Source organism: Anser brachyrhynchus (genome assembly GCF_964034855.1).
Source record: "Anser brachyrhynchus genome assembly, chromosome: 1".
Lineage (NCBI taxonomy): Eukaryota > Metazoa > Chordata > Aves > Anseriformes > Anatidae > Anser > Anser brachyrhynchus.
This window is the reverse complement of record NC_137694.1, coordinates 212,696,898-212,711,615: the sequence shown is the minus strand read 5'-3', so window position 1 is coordinate 212,711,615 and position 14,718 is coordinate 212,696,898. Positions and strand designations below refer to the sequence as shown.

Below are 14,718 nucleotides of genomic sequence, written 5' to 3'. Positions count from 1 at the left end.
TTGGGAAGTAAACCCTTACAGGTCCCCACAGAAATTTAATGCTGACCTCCGCAGTGCCCCTGACACTGACAGTCATCAGATCAAGGTGATTCACCCATTAGAAAAAGATAGCTTCCACATCAGTAATTATTTCATCTTCATTCATCAGAAGGACACGGTTTTGCTATTGGGAACAAAATATTAAGTATTATAAAATGGTCACTTATTTTTTGAAAAGCTAATCACTTTAATGCCAGGCCATTTTTACCTCTAGCAAACAACAACCATTAATGACGCATTTTCTGAAAAATGTGTTTTTATCAGATGTTAGCTTGCTGACCCTGCCTTTTATTTCAGAAGAGAACTAATTTCTTTTATGAGCCAAAAGGATGTAGTTGGAGGACAAGCTTACAGAAGAGCTTTCTTTCTATAAAATGTGCTGATTTAAATAACAGCCTGTGATCACGTGGCTGCCACCCATCTCTGCCTTATCGTTTGAGCTTCCAGGGGTCCTTGTAGCTCCAGGGGCCAGAAGGAGAGACATGACCGTCATGGTAGCATCCTCTGTGTGCATCCAAGCTCCAAGGAGGTGCACAGCAAGAACATTTCTGCTCACAGTCAGGGTGGTCCTCAGACCTGAGCTTTGTAGGACTCAACAGCTGGCTTCAAACCAGGATGGTCAAGAAAAACAAATAAACCTTTATTTTTAATACCTGAGAAATGCATTCTGCAGTACAATTTTTTGATGGAAATACAGAAAAGCCAAGAACGATGGTAGATCTTTGCCAAAATCCCAGTATTTATTATTACTAAAGCAATACAAATGAGTTCAAACCTCATATTATTGATTAGTAAAGATCATTACATCACTAGACAAAAGACGTTGTTCTATGCACACATAAGGAATATCAAAATACATTTACAACAAATGAAGCGTGCAGGACAGTGATAAAAAATATATGTTTAATGTGAAAGTTTAGATAGAAACACAAGAAGTAGTAATGGAAGGAGCCTCAAGAGATTTTGTAGTTCACCTGTCACACTAAAAGACAGCAGTTTACCCAAACCATCCCAGGATATTAAGTTAATCTGTTCTAACTCTCCTGGATGGTACTTCCATATCTCTCAAAAAGATCTTGTACTTGAAAGGAGCCCTCACAGTTTATGTTCTGTACCCTTTTGATTATTTTTATGCTCTCCTTTTACTAGCAGGTCTTCATGATTCCTTACAGAAGGTGCCCCAAAGTGCATTTTGGGGGCTGAAAAGGGCTGGTTACTTCATGTGCTCTGGGTGCAAAACTCATATTCATCATTTCTGTCATGGTGTTCACTTTGGATTTTGTTTTCATGTTTATTTTTGAAGTCCATGACATTGCTGACTAATGTTTGCTTCCCAGCTCTAGCATTTCTTGTCATCTTTGGTATTTCCCAAAGTTTTCTTGTAGATATACTACCTACCATATTTCTATTAAAAAAAAAAAAATCAAATCAAATCAAATCTGTGGATTAAACTTCCCCGCACCAGAGGAGGTTTAGGTTGGAAATTAGAAGACATTTTTTCTCAGAAAGAGTAGTCAGGTGTTAGAACAGGTCACCCAGGGAAGTGGTGGAGTCACCATCCCTGGGGCTGTTCAAGAAAAGGTTGGACATTGTGCTTAGCGACATGGTTTAGTGGGTGATACTGGTGGTAGGGGGATGGTTGGACCAGATGATCTTGGAGGTCTTTTCCAACCCTAATGATTCTTTGATTCTAATACGACTGCTGTACTAGGCACTTTGACACTAGTGTTTGTAGACAGAAATGCTCCTGTTCCTGCCAGCCCAGTGGCGTGGGTTACAGTTTTAGTTTCACATCCAGCATGCCAGAACAATTCTACATTTCAGCTTTCTCCCCATTGTATTTTTTTTCAGTTCTCCCAGCTTGTTCTCAACAGTAAATTAATAAATGGTCTGCGTATCCAATCACCAGAGAGAAGCTGGAGCTACGCCCAAAGTTTTAAATAGTGAAGTAGAAATAATAAAGGAGACCTCAATCTGATACTACTGCATGGAATATACTGATTAAAAAGCAGATCTTTTGAGCAAAATCAGATCTCCATACCCAAAGTGGCATAACAACAGCTACATTCAGACCCAGAGAAACTGCTATTTCTTTACAAGCTCGTTCATGAAACAGTGAATAACTGAAGAAATAGGATAGCTTCCTTCAAATCCCTGTTTGACAATAAATAATTGACAATTTTTTCTTTAAAAAAAACTCTTTTTCCCACCAAGATTTCTGCCCTCACTTTGTAGTAGTTTCACAGCTTTGTTGCCCTTCTCTGGACTCTCTCGAGCACCTCCATGTCCTTCTTGTAGCGAGGGGCCCAAAACTGAACACAGTACTCGAGGTGCGGCCTCACCAGAGCCGAGTACAGGGGGACAATCAGCTCCCTAGCCCTGCTGGCCACACTGCTTCTTATACAGGCCAGGATGCTGTTGGCCTTCTTGGCCACCTCCTTCTTGGCCACCTGAGCACACTGCTGGCTCATATTCAGCCGCCTATCAACCAGTATTCCCAGGTCCTTCTCTGCCAGGCAGCTTTCCAACCACTCATCTCCCAGCCTGTAGTGCTGCTTGGGGTTGTTACACCCCAGGTGCAGGACCCGGCACTTGGCCTTGTTGAACTTCATGCAGTTGACCTCAGCCCATCGGTCCAGCCTATCCAGATCCTCCTGCAGAGCCTTCCTTCCCTCGAGCAGATTGACACACGCACCTAACTTGGTGTCATCTGCAAACTTACTGAGGGTGCACTCAATCCCCTCATCCAGGTCATCGATAAAGATATTAAAGAGGACTGGCCCCAGCACTGAGCCCTGGGGGACTCCACTAGTAACCGGCCTCCAACTGGATTTGGCTCCATTCACCACAACTCTTTGGGCCCGGCTATCCAGCCAGTTTTTAACCCAACAAAGCGTACACCAGTCCAAGCCACGAGCAGCCAGTTTCTTGAGGAGAATTCTTGAGGTGGGAAACGGTGTCAAAAGCCTTACTGAAGTCAAGGTAGATCACATCCACAGCCTTGCCCTCATCCACCAAGCGCGTCACTTGGTCATAGAAGGAGATCAGGGTCGTCAAGCACGACCTGCCTTTCATAAACCCATGCTGACTGGGCCTGATCGCCTGCTTGCCCTGCAAGTGCCGCGTGACGACATTCAAGATAATCTGCTCCATGAGCTTCCCTGGCACTGACGTCAAACTAACAGGCCTGTAGTTCCCCGGGTCTGCCCTCCAGCCCTTCTTGTAGATGGGCGTCACGTTTGCCAGCCGCCAGTCGACTGGAACCTCCCCTGATAGCCAGGACTGCCGATAAATGATGGAAAGCGGCTTGGCCAGCTCCTCCGCCAGTTTGCTCAGTACCCTCGGGTGCATCCTATTCGGCCCCATCGACTTGCGCACATCCAAGCTCCGTAGCAGGTCGCCAACCATTTCCTCATGGATAGCGAGGGCCACATCCTGCTCCCCATCCCCTTCCACCAGCTCAGGGTACCAGGTATCCAGAGAACAACCGGTCTTGCCGCTAAAGACTGAGGCAAAGAAGGCACTGAGCACCTCAGCCTTTTCCTCATCTTTTGTAACTAAGTTTCCCCCCGCATCCAGTAAAGGATGGAGATTCTCCTCAGTCCTCCTTTTTGTGTTGTTGTATTTGTAAAAACGTTTTTTGTTATCTTTAACGGCAGTAGCCAGATTGAGCTCCAGATGAGCTTTGGCCTTTCTAATTTTGTCCCTGCACAGCCTCACAACATCCTTATAGTCCTCTTGAGTAGCCCGCCCTCTTTTCCAAAGATTATAAACCCTCCTTTTTCTCCTAAGCTTGAGCCACAACTCTCTGCTCAGCCAGGCCAGTCTAGTTCCGTGTCGGCTTGTCTTTGGGCACGTGGGGACAGACCGCTCCTGAGCCATTAAGATTTCCTTCTTGAAGAGTGCCCAGCCTTCCTGGACTCCTCTGCCCTTCAGAACCTCCTCCCAAGGGATTCTGCCAACCAGTGTCCTGAGCAGCTCAAAGTCAGCCCTCCGGAAGTCCAAGACAGCAGTTTTACTGGTCCCCTTCCTGGCTTCGCCAAGAATAGAGAACTGAACCATTTCGTGGTCACTCTGCCCAAGACAGCTCTCGACCACCACATCTCCCACCAGTCCGTCACTGTTTGTGAACAGAAGGTCTAGCGGGGCACCTCCCCTGGTAGGCTCTCTAACCAGCTGCGTCAGGAAGCTGTCTTCCACGCTCTCCGGAAACCTCTTAGACTGCTTTCTCTGGGCTGTGTTGTGCTTCCAGGATATGTCTGGGAAGTTGAAGTCCCCCATGAGAACAAGCGCTGACGATTTCGTGGCTTCTGCCAGCTGTCTGTAGAACTCCTCATCAGTCTCCTCATCCTGATTCGGTGGTCTATAACAGACCCCCACTAGGATGCTTGCCTTGTTGGCCTTCCCTCTGATCCTAACCTATAGGGACTCAACCTTAACATTCCCAGCCTCAAGTTCCTCAACATCTAAACACTCTCTAATATAGAGCCACACCACCACCCCTTCTGTGCTGCCTGTCCCCTCTGAAGAGCCTATAGCCAGACATTGCAGCACTCCAGTCATGAGAGTGGTCCCACCACGTTTCCGTGATGACAACCAAGTCATAGCCTTCCTGCTGCACGATGGCTTCCAATTCCTCTTGTTTGTTACCCATGCTGCGTGCGTTAGTGTAGATGCACTTCAGTCGGGCCATTGCCTTCTTCCCCGGCTTTGCCATTGTTCCCCCCGGCACAGCTCCAACAAGCCTTCTTTCAGCCCCATCCCCCTTCTTTCCTAGTTTAAAGCCCTCTCAACGAGCCCTGCTAGCTCCTGGGCTAGGATCCGTTTTCCTCTTAGAGATAGGGACCCGTCTGCGGCCATCAGGCCGGGTGCCGAGTAAAGCGCCCCATGGTCAAAAAACCCAAAATTTCTGTGTTGGCACCAGCCTCTGAGCCACGTGTTAATCAGGTGGGCTTTCTGTGTCCTCTCGGTACCCCTCCCTGCCACTGCAGGGATAGACGAAAACACCACCTGTACTCCCGCTCCATCCACTAACCGTCCCAGTCCCCTAAAGTCCCATTTGATAGCCCTCAGGCTTCTCTCTTCAATATCATCACAGCCAGCCTGGACTATCAAAAGAGGGTAGTACTATCAAAAGAGGGTAGTAGCCAGAGGGGCGAACCAGGCTGGGAAGCTTTCTGGCAACATCCCTGACCCTGGCCCCAGGGAGGCAGCAGACTTCCCTGCGGGTAGGGTCAGGCCGACAAATAGGGCCCTCTGTTCCCCTGAGAAGGGAGTCGCCTACTACGATCACCCTTCTGTCTTTCTTGGTGGAGGCAGTCTTGAGGCGTGGAGTCGGCTTCCTCGCCCTAGGCATCCTCCTGGGTAGACTTTCTACCTCGTCCTCACCCACCGGTCTCTCAATCTCCAGGGCCTCAAATCTGTTGCGTAAGGGCACCTGGGAAGGTGGGGCCGGTAGGGGGGGCGTTGCCTGCGAGGTCGAGCAGGGACCTGTCTCCATCCCTCCTCAACTCCTAGGTCACCTCCCTCTGCCCGACAGCGACAGGGCAGGGGGTCCATCCCTATTTGGGGTGTCTCACCCCGGTACCTCTCCTTCAGGCCCTGCACGGAGTCGCTCCACCAGTCTATCTCCCGCTCACACTCCCTGATAGCCCTCAACCTCTCCACCTCCTCTTTGAGTTCTGCCACCAGGCGGACCAGGTCATCCGCCTGCTCGCACCTCACACACACGGTGCCTCTGCCTCCCTCAGATGGCAGCAACAGGCTCAGGCAGTCCCTGCACCCAGAGACCTGAACATCGTTGAGCAGGCGGTCAGTCTGGGTGGTTACAGACTGTCTAGAGAGAGCGCTCTGCCTGGTGTAGACCACCGCAGCCCAGCTAGCGGTCGACAGCCGTTAAAGGTGTTGTTCTTATGGGCGGGGGGAAACTCTGCCCTGTGCGCCCTCCCTGCTCGCCCTGCCTGCGCGCACTGTCGCGCCCGCCCTTCTGACGCACCGCGCCCTGTTTGCCCGCCCTGTTCGCCGCGCTCCCTAGGGGCTGCTTTGAACGGCCGGGGAGGGGGCACTGCTGGCCCTGCCTACGCCTCGCCAGCCTCCTCGCGGGGGCTGCCGGGTCCTGGCGGCTCCCTCGAGCGGCCTCGATGTCAGAAAAAAAGCCCTGCCTGTCCCAATCCCCTGCTCCACTGCAGAACGCGCCTGCCCCGGAGCCGATCGCCTCGGCAAGTGACAAAGCGTCACTGCATCTTTTCCTCAAATAATTACCACTGATTCCATGGGAAATTTAATATTTCTGTTCATGCCTATAGAACTTTTGTTCGGGCAAAACCATAAACCCTGCTCAAAATGGCAAATGGTGCCACGAAGAGGAAGATATTTTGTGAGAGACTGAGCGGTTTTCTGCTTGCAGAGGCCCAGACCTGCTCTCTGTCTCCTTCTGCAGCATGCTGTGGTCAGTCCTGCCTGGCGCCGCAACTCCTGGTGACCCTCACGGGCCACAGCCAGATGAGACTGTGTACATCCCCTCCAAGCTGCCCATCTCTGGTCCCAACCTCAGCTCCAGCAGCACCCCCAAAAATGTTGCTCACCCCATGGCCTGGCTTACAGCAATCTTCTGCAAACCAGTCACCTTCCGCTCCCCACGTCAGTGCACAGCGCCCACGAGCCTGCTCAGGTGCTTCTTGCCAGCTTGTGCATGTAGCTTCCACCTGCACAAAACCCCATCATTTCTGGGATGAAAAACTAGTCTGATCTGGAAGAAATTGCTGAAAATTGTCAACCCCCAGAACCTGTGCTCAAACCCCAGAACAAGCTTCCTAGAGAGGTAGTTGATGCTCCATTCCTGTCAGTGTTCAAAATATGTTCAGACAATGCTCTCAATTAACCGCGCTGGGGTTATGTGGCAAGGTTTAGGTAGGAAGAGGCTGCTGTAAGAAGAACACAGCAGCTGACCTATGTCAGAGAAGAGACAGTTCCAGCCAGTGCCAAAAGACCCACCACTGGCCAGAGCTGAGCCAGTGAGAGATGCTGGTGCCACTTCTGTGATAACATATTTAAGACAGGCTAAAAAAAATGCTGTGCAACAGCAGCTGGGGGAGAGGAGTGAGTAACTGAGAGAAGCAAACCTGCAGCCCCCAAGGTCAGTGCAGCAGGAGGTGCTCCAGGCTCACAGCAGCAGTCCCCCTACAGCCTGTGGAGAAGCCCCTGGTGGAGCAGGCTGTCCCCCTGCACCCACGGGTCCCACACGGAGCAGATCTCCACGCTGCAGCCCGTGGAGAGGAGCCCACGCAGGAGCAGGGGTCTGGGGGGAGCTGCCGCCCGTGGGGGACCCGTGCTGGAGCAGTTTGCTCCTGGGGGATGGACCCCGTGGGACGGAGCCGTGCGGGAGCAGTTCTTGAGGAGCTGCTGCCTGTGGGCAGCCCCCGCAGGCTCAGTTCGGGAAGGACGGCATCCCGTGGGAGGGTCTCTATACTGAAGCAGTGAAAGAGACTTTTTATGTGGACAAATAGTGAAAGGAAAAGGAGGAATGGCTTTTAAAAAGGATAGATTTAGGTTAAATATGAAGAAATTCTTTACTCTGAGGGTGGTGAGGCACTGGAACAGGCTGCCCAGAGTTGTGGGTGCCCCATCCCTGCAGGTGTTCAAGGCCAGGTTGGATGGGGCTTCAGGCAGCCTGGGCTGGTGTAGGGAATCACTGTGCGTATTAGGGGAGTTGGAACTAGATTGGCTTTAAGGTCCCTTCCAATTCAAGGCATTCTATGATTAGAGTGAAGATGGAGAAGCAGATGAAGTGTTATGGACCGACCGCAACCCCCACTCCCTGTTCCCCTGCACTGTTTGGGGGCAAAGAGGGTGGCTGAGCCCTTTTCCATTGTATTTTCCCCCCCTTTTCCTTTGAGGAATGGGAGTAAGAAAGCAGTGTGATGGAATTCAGCAGGGTAAAACCAGTACAGTAACTTAGCTTTTGATCAGTCCTGAAGAGGCCAGGCAGTTAGACTAGGTTATCTTTGTAGGTCCCAGCCAGCTCAGCTGAACCATTCCCTTCGCTGCAAGGCCTCCCACCCTTATCCCATGCTTTCAGGGAGCTGCACATCTTCCAGCACAGAAAGTCACCTGTCTCTGGCATTGCAGAGCCTGTTTTGTTTCTCAGGACCTGCTCAAGCCCAGCTCCATCTCCCCCAGGGACATAGCCATTGCCCACCCACAGCCAGAGGCCTGTTGCCTGCCCCATTCTGTACCTACAGCATCACACACTGCAGGAGGACACCTGGGGTGTGGGCACCCCTGCTGCTCAACTGGCTGCCCTTTTGCCTTCCTGTTGCCCTCAGCAGACCACTCTGACAGCTCTGCTGTGCTGGCATTTCCCTGCATACACTGACATTTCCCACTATCGAAGAAGTCAGAATGCAAGAGCAACCTGTTTTCCCAACCTGATGCCCTCCTCAGACGCCATCAAGCTCCTCAAACACATTAACTCCTTGAGTGGGAGTGTGTTCCACCCCCCCACCCCCAACTCCTTTTCACCTGGGCTCCCTATCAAAACTCTACCCAATTCCTACCAGCCCAGGGTTGCTGTGGGCTTGGCTGTGCCAAGCCCCCCCTTGCAGCACCCAGGGGTCACTGATCGCACAGTGCTCCAAAGCACTGCTGCAGAGAGCAGCCGTGGACCTTTCCCAGCACTGGAGTTGTCAATCTAACATGCCCAAAGGATGCAGGACTGATCCAAAGTCACGTGATAGCAAAAGAAACATTACATAGATCCTCCCCTAACTCAGGGCTGATCCTTGAGGATCAAAAGAAAATCCAGTTGCTTCAAAATACCAAATACTCACATCTGGTATTGTAGACAGAGACGGACAAAAAAAATTATTAAACATAAGAATTTGTACATGAGCTTGTAGAGGCTCAGATCAGTCCTGGTGGCAGACAGGATTATGCAGATCCTCACAACTGGCACAAGGAGAAGAAAATGGGATGGAGAGCAAGTTACAGCTATCTTCCATCCCAGCAATGCCTGTCAAGATTAACAAGGGCTTGCTGCAAACCACTGCTGTTTCATGACAGCACGGATGCTCTGCAGTACACCACAACAGGAGGGTTTAAAAGAAGATCCCTTCCCTACACCTCACACAGTAAAAATGGAGGGGAGTAGCCTAGCCTGGAAAGCAAGAAAAGTTTCCTGCTGTCAGCAGTCACAGCAACATGACCCTCTCCCAGCAAGAGGTAAGATACAGAAGAAAGGTGGGGGGGGGGGGAGAGGGGGGGGGAACGGGACAGGACACAGAGAAGATCAGACAAAACCTCTTAACTAGCTGCAGACCAACTTACCCAGATAACATGCAGCAAGCAAAATTATCTTGCCATTGTCAGGCACAGGAACAGTACCAATAGAACTGGTAAAATGCCCAGTGAGTGTCTCCAAAAAAGCTTCTCATAAAGCAGAGATGTGACACCGCAGCCAACTTGCAACTGAGCCCAGAGCAACTTTCAAAGGATAGAACTGCACATGGCTGGGAACAGCAAGGTCAGATCACCCACCCTCCAGGGTCCACACCATCCCTGAAGGGGATTCCACTATGCTTATAGGAGACAGGTACCCAGTGTTGTTTTGGCACAATGGCAGAGCTGACTAGAATTTGCATGGACAAGAACCCTGTGGATAGGAGAGAGCTGCCCAAAGGGGATTTTCTTTGGAAAGCAAACCTGCTCATGTGTAAGATGTTTTATTTTTGTCCTTCACGGAGACCACTGTCACAGAAAGTAGGTCCAGGTGCTTCCTCTTCCCCATCCATAGCTGGGTCAGACAGTGCAAGCCTCATACTCTGCATGAAGGCCAAAAACATCTTCCGGCCTTTCTCAGGCCAAGGTCCTAGGCTAGTCTGCAAAAGTTGAAGCAACACATTGAAGAGGGGGAACAGAGAAAAAAGTGCTTCTGTTATACGTAAAAGCAAGCAGTAAGTAACCAGCTGCAAAGACTGTATCATTAGAATTCTTTTTTTTTTTTTAAATAAAAAGAAGGAAAAGGAAAGCCTTCTGGAAACAGACATTTTGACGTAAAGACTCCTTAAATCAAATAAGGCTCTACAGGCTGGACACCTGTGAATTTTGCCTAACCTAAGCAGCTGTATGTGTTTCCTCTCTTACCCTTCTCCTCACTATTGCTTTTTAAAGAGTCGCAACATTTTTTCCTCCAGGGACTTGTTCCCACCTCAGAGTAAGACAAAAATCAAGCACAGCAGTGAGCTTTCACAGAGCTACTTATGCAGTCTGCAAATCCCATGTGGGAGGCTAGGAACTGCCAACCCAGGGGAGAGAAGGTCAGAAGCAACCCAGACATGGAGCCAAAGCCAGGTCCTACTATGCAGGGGATGCAAGCTGTACCAGCTGGTGTGACCTTTGCTACAGCTGTACAGGAGAGGGAGCTTCCAACACACAAGCTGTGGACAGCTGCATGATGAGGACTGTTCTAAGATGCTCCACAGAGGTGCTTGCTGGAAAAGCAGGTACTATTTTCACCAGGCTGCAACAGCAGTTTGGCAATCCATGCCCAGAATGTCAGACTCTTCCTGCACCCGGCATTGGGGGGTCTGGCTCAGACAGAAGGGGAATAAACATGGGAGAGTGATTGTGACTATGGAGGAGACATACATGCTTCCCTCACGCCTAGTGTACCTGCTGCGGACCACAACTATCTCCACACCTCCTCCAGTGAGATGGAGCAGAGGCCAGCAGCTAAGGAGCTGCCACAGGCCAGGAGACAGGACTGCAGCTTTCCTACCCCCAGGCAGACTTCACTTTTACAGACCTCACTGCCACCACCCAGTCCAGCAGCCTCATTCCACCCCCAGAGTGCTTCCACCTCCTCTACAGGAGGTAACCTCCATACAGAAAGGCTGATTCAGAGTAATATACTTTTATTACCAACACTTCACAGAGTCAAGAAAGGACCAAACGCCAGAGCTCAGCTGAAGACCCTGAACAAACACTGCCAATACAGAGCACACCCAACAGCACCTGACTTATGGACAGGAAACAGCAAGCACAGCGTGGGAACAGACATGAAGGAGCTCCTACATGAGAGGAAGAATGCCTGGTACTGCCCTTCCTAGGGCTGCAGAGAAATAACTGCCTTCATCAGCAACTGAAAGCAGCAGCAGTTGTCAAGGTCAACAATTTATGCTGAGCACGTACTGGGGCACATCACCAGTTTGACCAGACCTAGGTTTCACCCACACCAGCTTCTCCTGTAGGAGCCCATTCCTTCAGAGCAGTGAAAGCCACATGCCTTTGGGGAGCTGTCACAGAGACCCCCATGCATGGGGCCCACAGCTCCTCACTCTCTCAGAGAGCAACACCAGGGCCAGAGGCAGCAGGACCAGGACAGGCCATGGCAGTGCACACACAGCTTTACCAGCCTCAGGAGTCACGTTCTCCATCCCCACAGGAGAGGATCTCTTCTTCCAAGCATAGTACTTCGCCACAACCACATTGGGGTTCCCCCGGGCAGGGTCAAACCACATCTGGATGCAGCGTCCACTGCCCCGACGCTCTGTGGTATATTTGTAGGAGTTGGACCAGATCTTCTCACACAGGTCTTTTGGCTCAGGGAAGACTTGGGTGAAGGGCCTGCATATGGAGCCCCAAGGACAGCGGTTTGTTCCTGCAGAGAGTACCAAAAAAAGAAAGCAAACAACAACTTCAGCTAACATCCCCAATCTCTTTCCTTCCATGTGGGAGAGGAGGCCACCTGCTATCAGCCTGCCCACAGCTCATCACTGCATCACAGCAGTGATGGATAGTGGCTTGACCACACACCAGGCAGGAGCAGGGACAATCCCAGGGTCTTGCCTGTGGGTAGGAGGAAAGGCTTTTCCCACAGAGCCCACTGACCTGTCGCCCAGTTCCAGCCCTTGTGCCAGTTGTCTTTGCATGTGACATAGTCCTTGCAGTCCTCCCACCACTCCTCACAGTCCTCTTTGCAGAGTGGCACATGGAGAATCCTCTCCCGACGCCAGCTGCTGTCAACCTACAAGGGAACAGGACCATGCACACTGTTGGCAGCCCTCAAAAGCTAAGGGGCAGGATCTGCAGGACCTCAAAGTCCCATCCTGGCTCCTTCCACTGGGGTCCAGAGCTGATCTCAGAAGAAGTTCGACCCCAAGGGAGACATGCCTTGACAACAGGCAGTTCGTCCATCAGCCTATCCAAACCCAGTAGGAAAGGTGAAGTGTCCCTGAGGAGCACGCACCCATACATGCCACACCATACCATATAGAGGGCCACCATAAAACATATTGTGACCTGTTGCATTCATCACGTGGGATCTAACTTTACCTGGTCAATCCAGGGCCCCAGGTTGGGTGAGCACTCATACAAGCATGTGTCCTGGATAAAGTGGCGTTTGCACTTGGATGGCATCACCCCACAATGGTTCCAGTTGAAGTTGTACAGGTAAGACTGGTCCTTGTGGGCTTCTGAACTTGTGTTGGCTGTGCAGCAGGCATTGTCCTTCCAGGGAGCACACTGCAACAGAAGAGGAGACAGACCAGTTGGGGAGGTCTTGAGGGAGCCCAAGGAGGCAGAAACCCATCACCAGCAAGAGCATTTTCTCTTCTCCAGCCAGCCCTTGGACACTTCAGACCAAAGAGCTTAGGGCTGCAACAAGATGGAGTTAGAGGAAGAATATGAGGACCCAGAAGGCCAGATCCTCACCAGGAATTGGTGCCAGGCAGAAGAACAGAAGAACCACTACCTCCTGTGCCCTGGCTTGCTCTTAGTCCCATCCCTACCAAGATCTGCCATCAGAGCTGCACAGTAAGAATATGCTCTTGCACTGATAATAGCATTGATAAAGGGAGCAAAAGAGAGGGTCTTTCCATGCCATCCATTATCTGTTCTTATCTTAGTTACCTAGGCTTTGGAAAGGATACCCCTAGTGAAAAGGGGGTAACAGTGAGATGACAATTCCTCACAGCACTGCACTTCCCCTCACCATTTTCTAGAGGGAAGCATCAAACAAGCCTCATACCCAGCACAGGCCACCTTCTTCAGGTGGGTGGTTGCTAAGCCTAAAGCACAAGCAAGCCCATATCACCTGGGGAGGTAGGTACAGGGGTCCCAGACCCAGACAGGGGTCCCAGACCCAGACAACCCCACCTAACTTCAACAGCAGCATCGTACCTGGCCATGCAGCGTCCCTTCTGGGCCAGGCTTGGTTTTGTGGTGTTTGGCATCCATACAGACGTTCAGCAATGGGTCCTTTGCAGGCATCACTGCCGAGGCAGCCAACAGCACAAGCAGCACCTGCCCTGCTCTCATCTCCGCAGCCACCCTGTTCAGGTCAGGGGATGGGAGGCCGGAGTTGTGCGGGACAGGGACAGCGCAGGAAGGGGTCTGCCACAAGCAGCAGTAGCCAACACGCTGCACAGGCCACCTGCTCCTGAGGAGGGACAAGCAGACTGCCAGCAGCTCACAGCACCAAGGACACAAGTGCAGCTCCCCCAGGCACAGCTGGAAGGTCAGCCACACTTAGCACCAAGGACTGTTTTGTAGTTAACCTCAGACATTCCACAAAACACCCTGACCAGAAAGGGGATGCTATATGAGACCTACTCAATTCATTAAGCCACACCACTGTTTCAGAGCAGAGCTTTCAGATCCTGAGCATTTTTAAATGAATAGACATTGCTAGTTAAGGGGTCTTTTCAGCTAGTAGTTTAGGAGTTATAGTTAAATGCACATGGACAGTGATCTACAAGAGATCCACCTTGCTTTCAGGAGTACAGAAAAAGTCTTTGTTTTATCTGCATCTGGGTCTTTGTCTTTTGTCTATGCAGTCTGATCTCAGAGTTGTGGGTCTCTAATTTCACATTACCATGCCTTAGCCTCCTCCGCCCACCCACAGGTTAATAGGACTCTTACAGTAGCTTACTACAGAAACAGCACTGTTTCACAATCCTCGTGAGAACAGGGTAAGGGTCCAAACCAACCACCTTCCACAAAGTATGTTGCAGAGCACAGGAGAAAGACAAACTACTTAGAGCATTAAATGAGCATAAAGTGACACAGAATATAGTGATTACAAAACTGAAAAAGCATACACATAAACGTGAGAGCTAAGAAGTAGCTAACTCGCATCATACCTATGTGCATAAGATAAACTTAACTCCCTCCTTTCCCCCCCCCCCCCCCCAAAAAAAAAATCACAGAAAACAACCTTACCAGTCCAAGTAGCCTTTAAGTACTCTGTAAGACCCTAAAAGCACTCACTGCAGGAGCTTCCTGGGGTCAGCTTTAATAGGAATGCCTTCTAACACAGGTGCTGGCACTTGAAATTACTTTCTTAATATGCATAACGAGCTTTAACTTCTGCCAGCATTCATTACCTTAGAAGCAGTTTTGTTGGTGTGACAACCAGCTTGCCCAGCCCCTTTCACAGGCAATGCTTTCTGGTCTGGGAAACAATCTGGCTGTTTGTTTTGAAGGACAGGTCTCTTATCAGCCTTGGCCATTCATAACAAGTCCTTTTTCCTCTACTTGCCTTACAGCAGGCGGTTTTAATTTGCTGTACACCGTTGCATAAGATAAAACAAGCAAGGAAGCACAGATCCAGGAAGCACCAAGAATAAAAAAAGAAGTGGTAATTCTCATCACAAAAGCAGGATGTGCAGAAATAAGCTCTGT

The 14,718-nt window shown here is 50.5% G+C and overlaps 1 protein-coding gene across 4 annotated transcripts; it reads right to left on the bottom strand.

The window, feature by feature from the left end:
* Positions 1-657: 657 nt before the first annotated feature.
* Positions 658-14,551, bottom strand: LOC308182392 (folate receptor alpha-like). Of its 4 annotated transcripts, XM_080566939.1 has the most exons (6): positions 14,257-14,438; positions 13,216-13,474; positions 12,370-12,558; positions 11,926-12,061; positions 11,447-11,695; positions 658-9,914 (listed from the first exon to the last, which is right to left on the bottom strand). In XM_080566939.1, exons 2-6 carry the CDS (start codon positions 13,351-13,353, stop codon positions 9,910-9,912), a joined length of 717 nt encoding a protein of 238 aa, XP_080423065.1. In that variant the 5' UTR covers positions 13,354-13,474; positions 14,257-14,438; the 3' UTR covers positions 658-9,909. The 4 variants fall into 4 exon arrangements, with proteins under 4 accessions (XP_080423065.1, XP_080423063.1, XP_080423064.1 ...); XM_080566937.1 differs by lacking the exon at positions 658-9,914 and having other exon boundaries at positions 10,933-11,695; positions 14,421-14,551; XM_080566938.1 differs by lacking the exon at positions 658-9,914 and having other exon boundaries at positions 10,933-11,695; positions 14,257-14,442.
* Between the last annotated feature and the right edge of the window lie 167 nt (positions 14,552-14,718).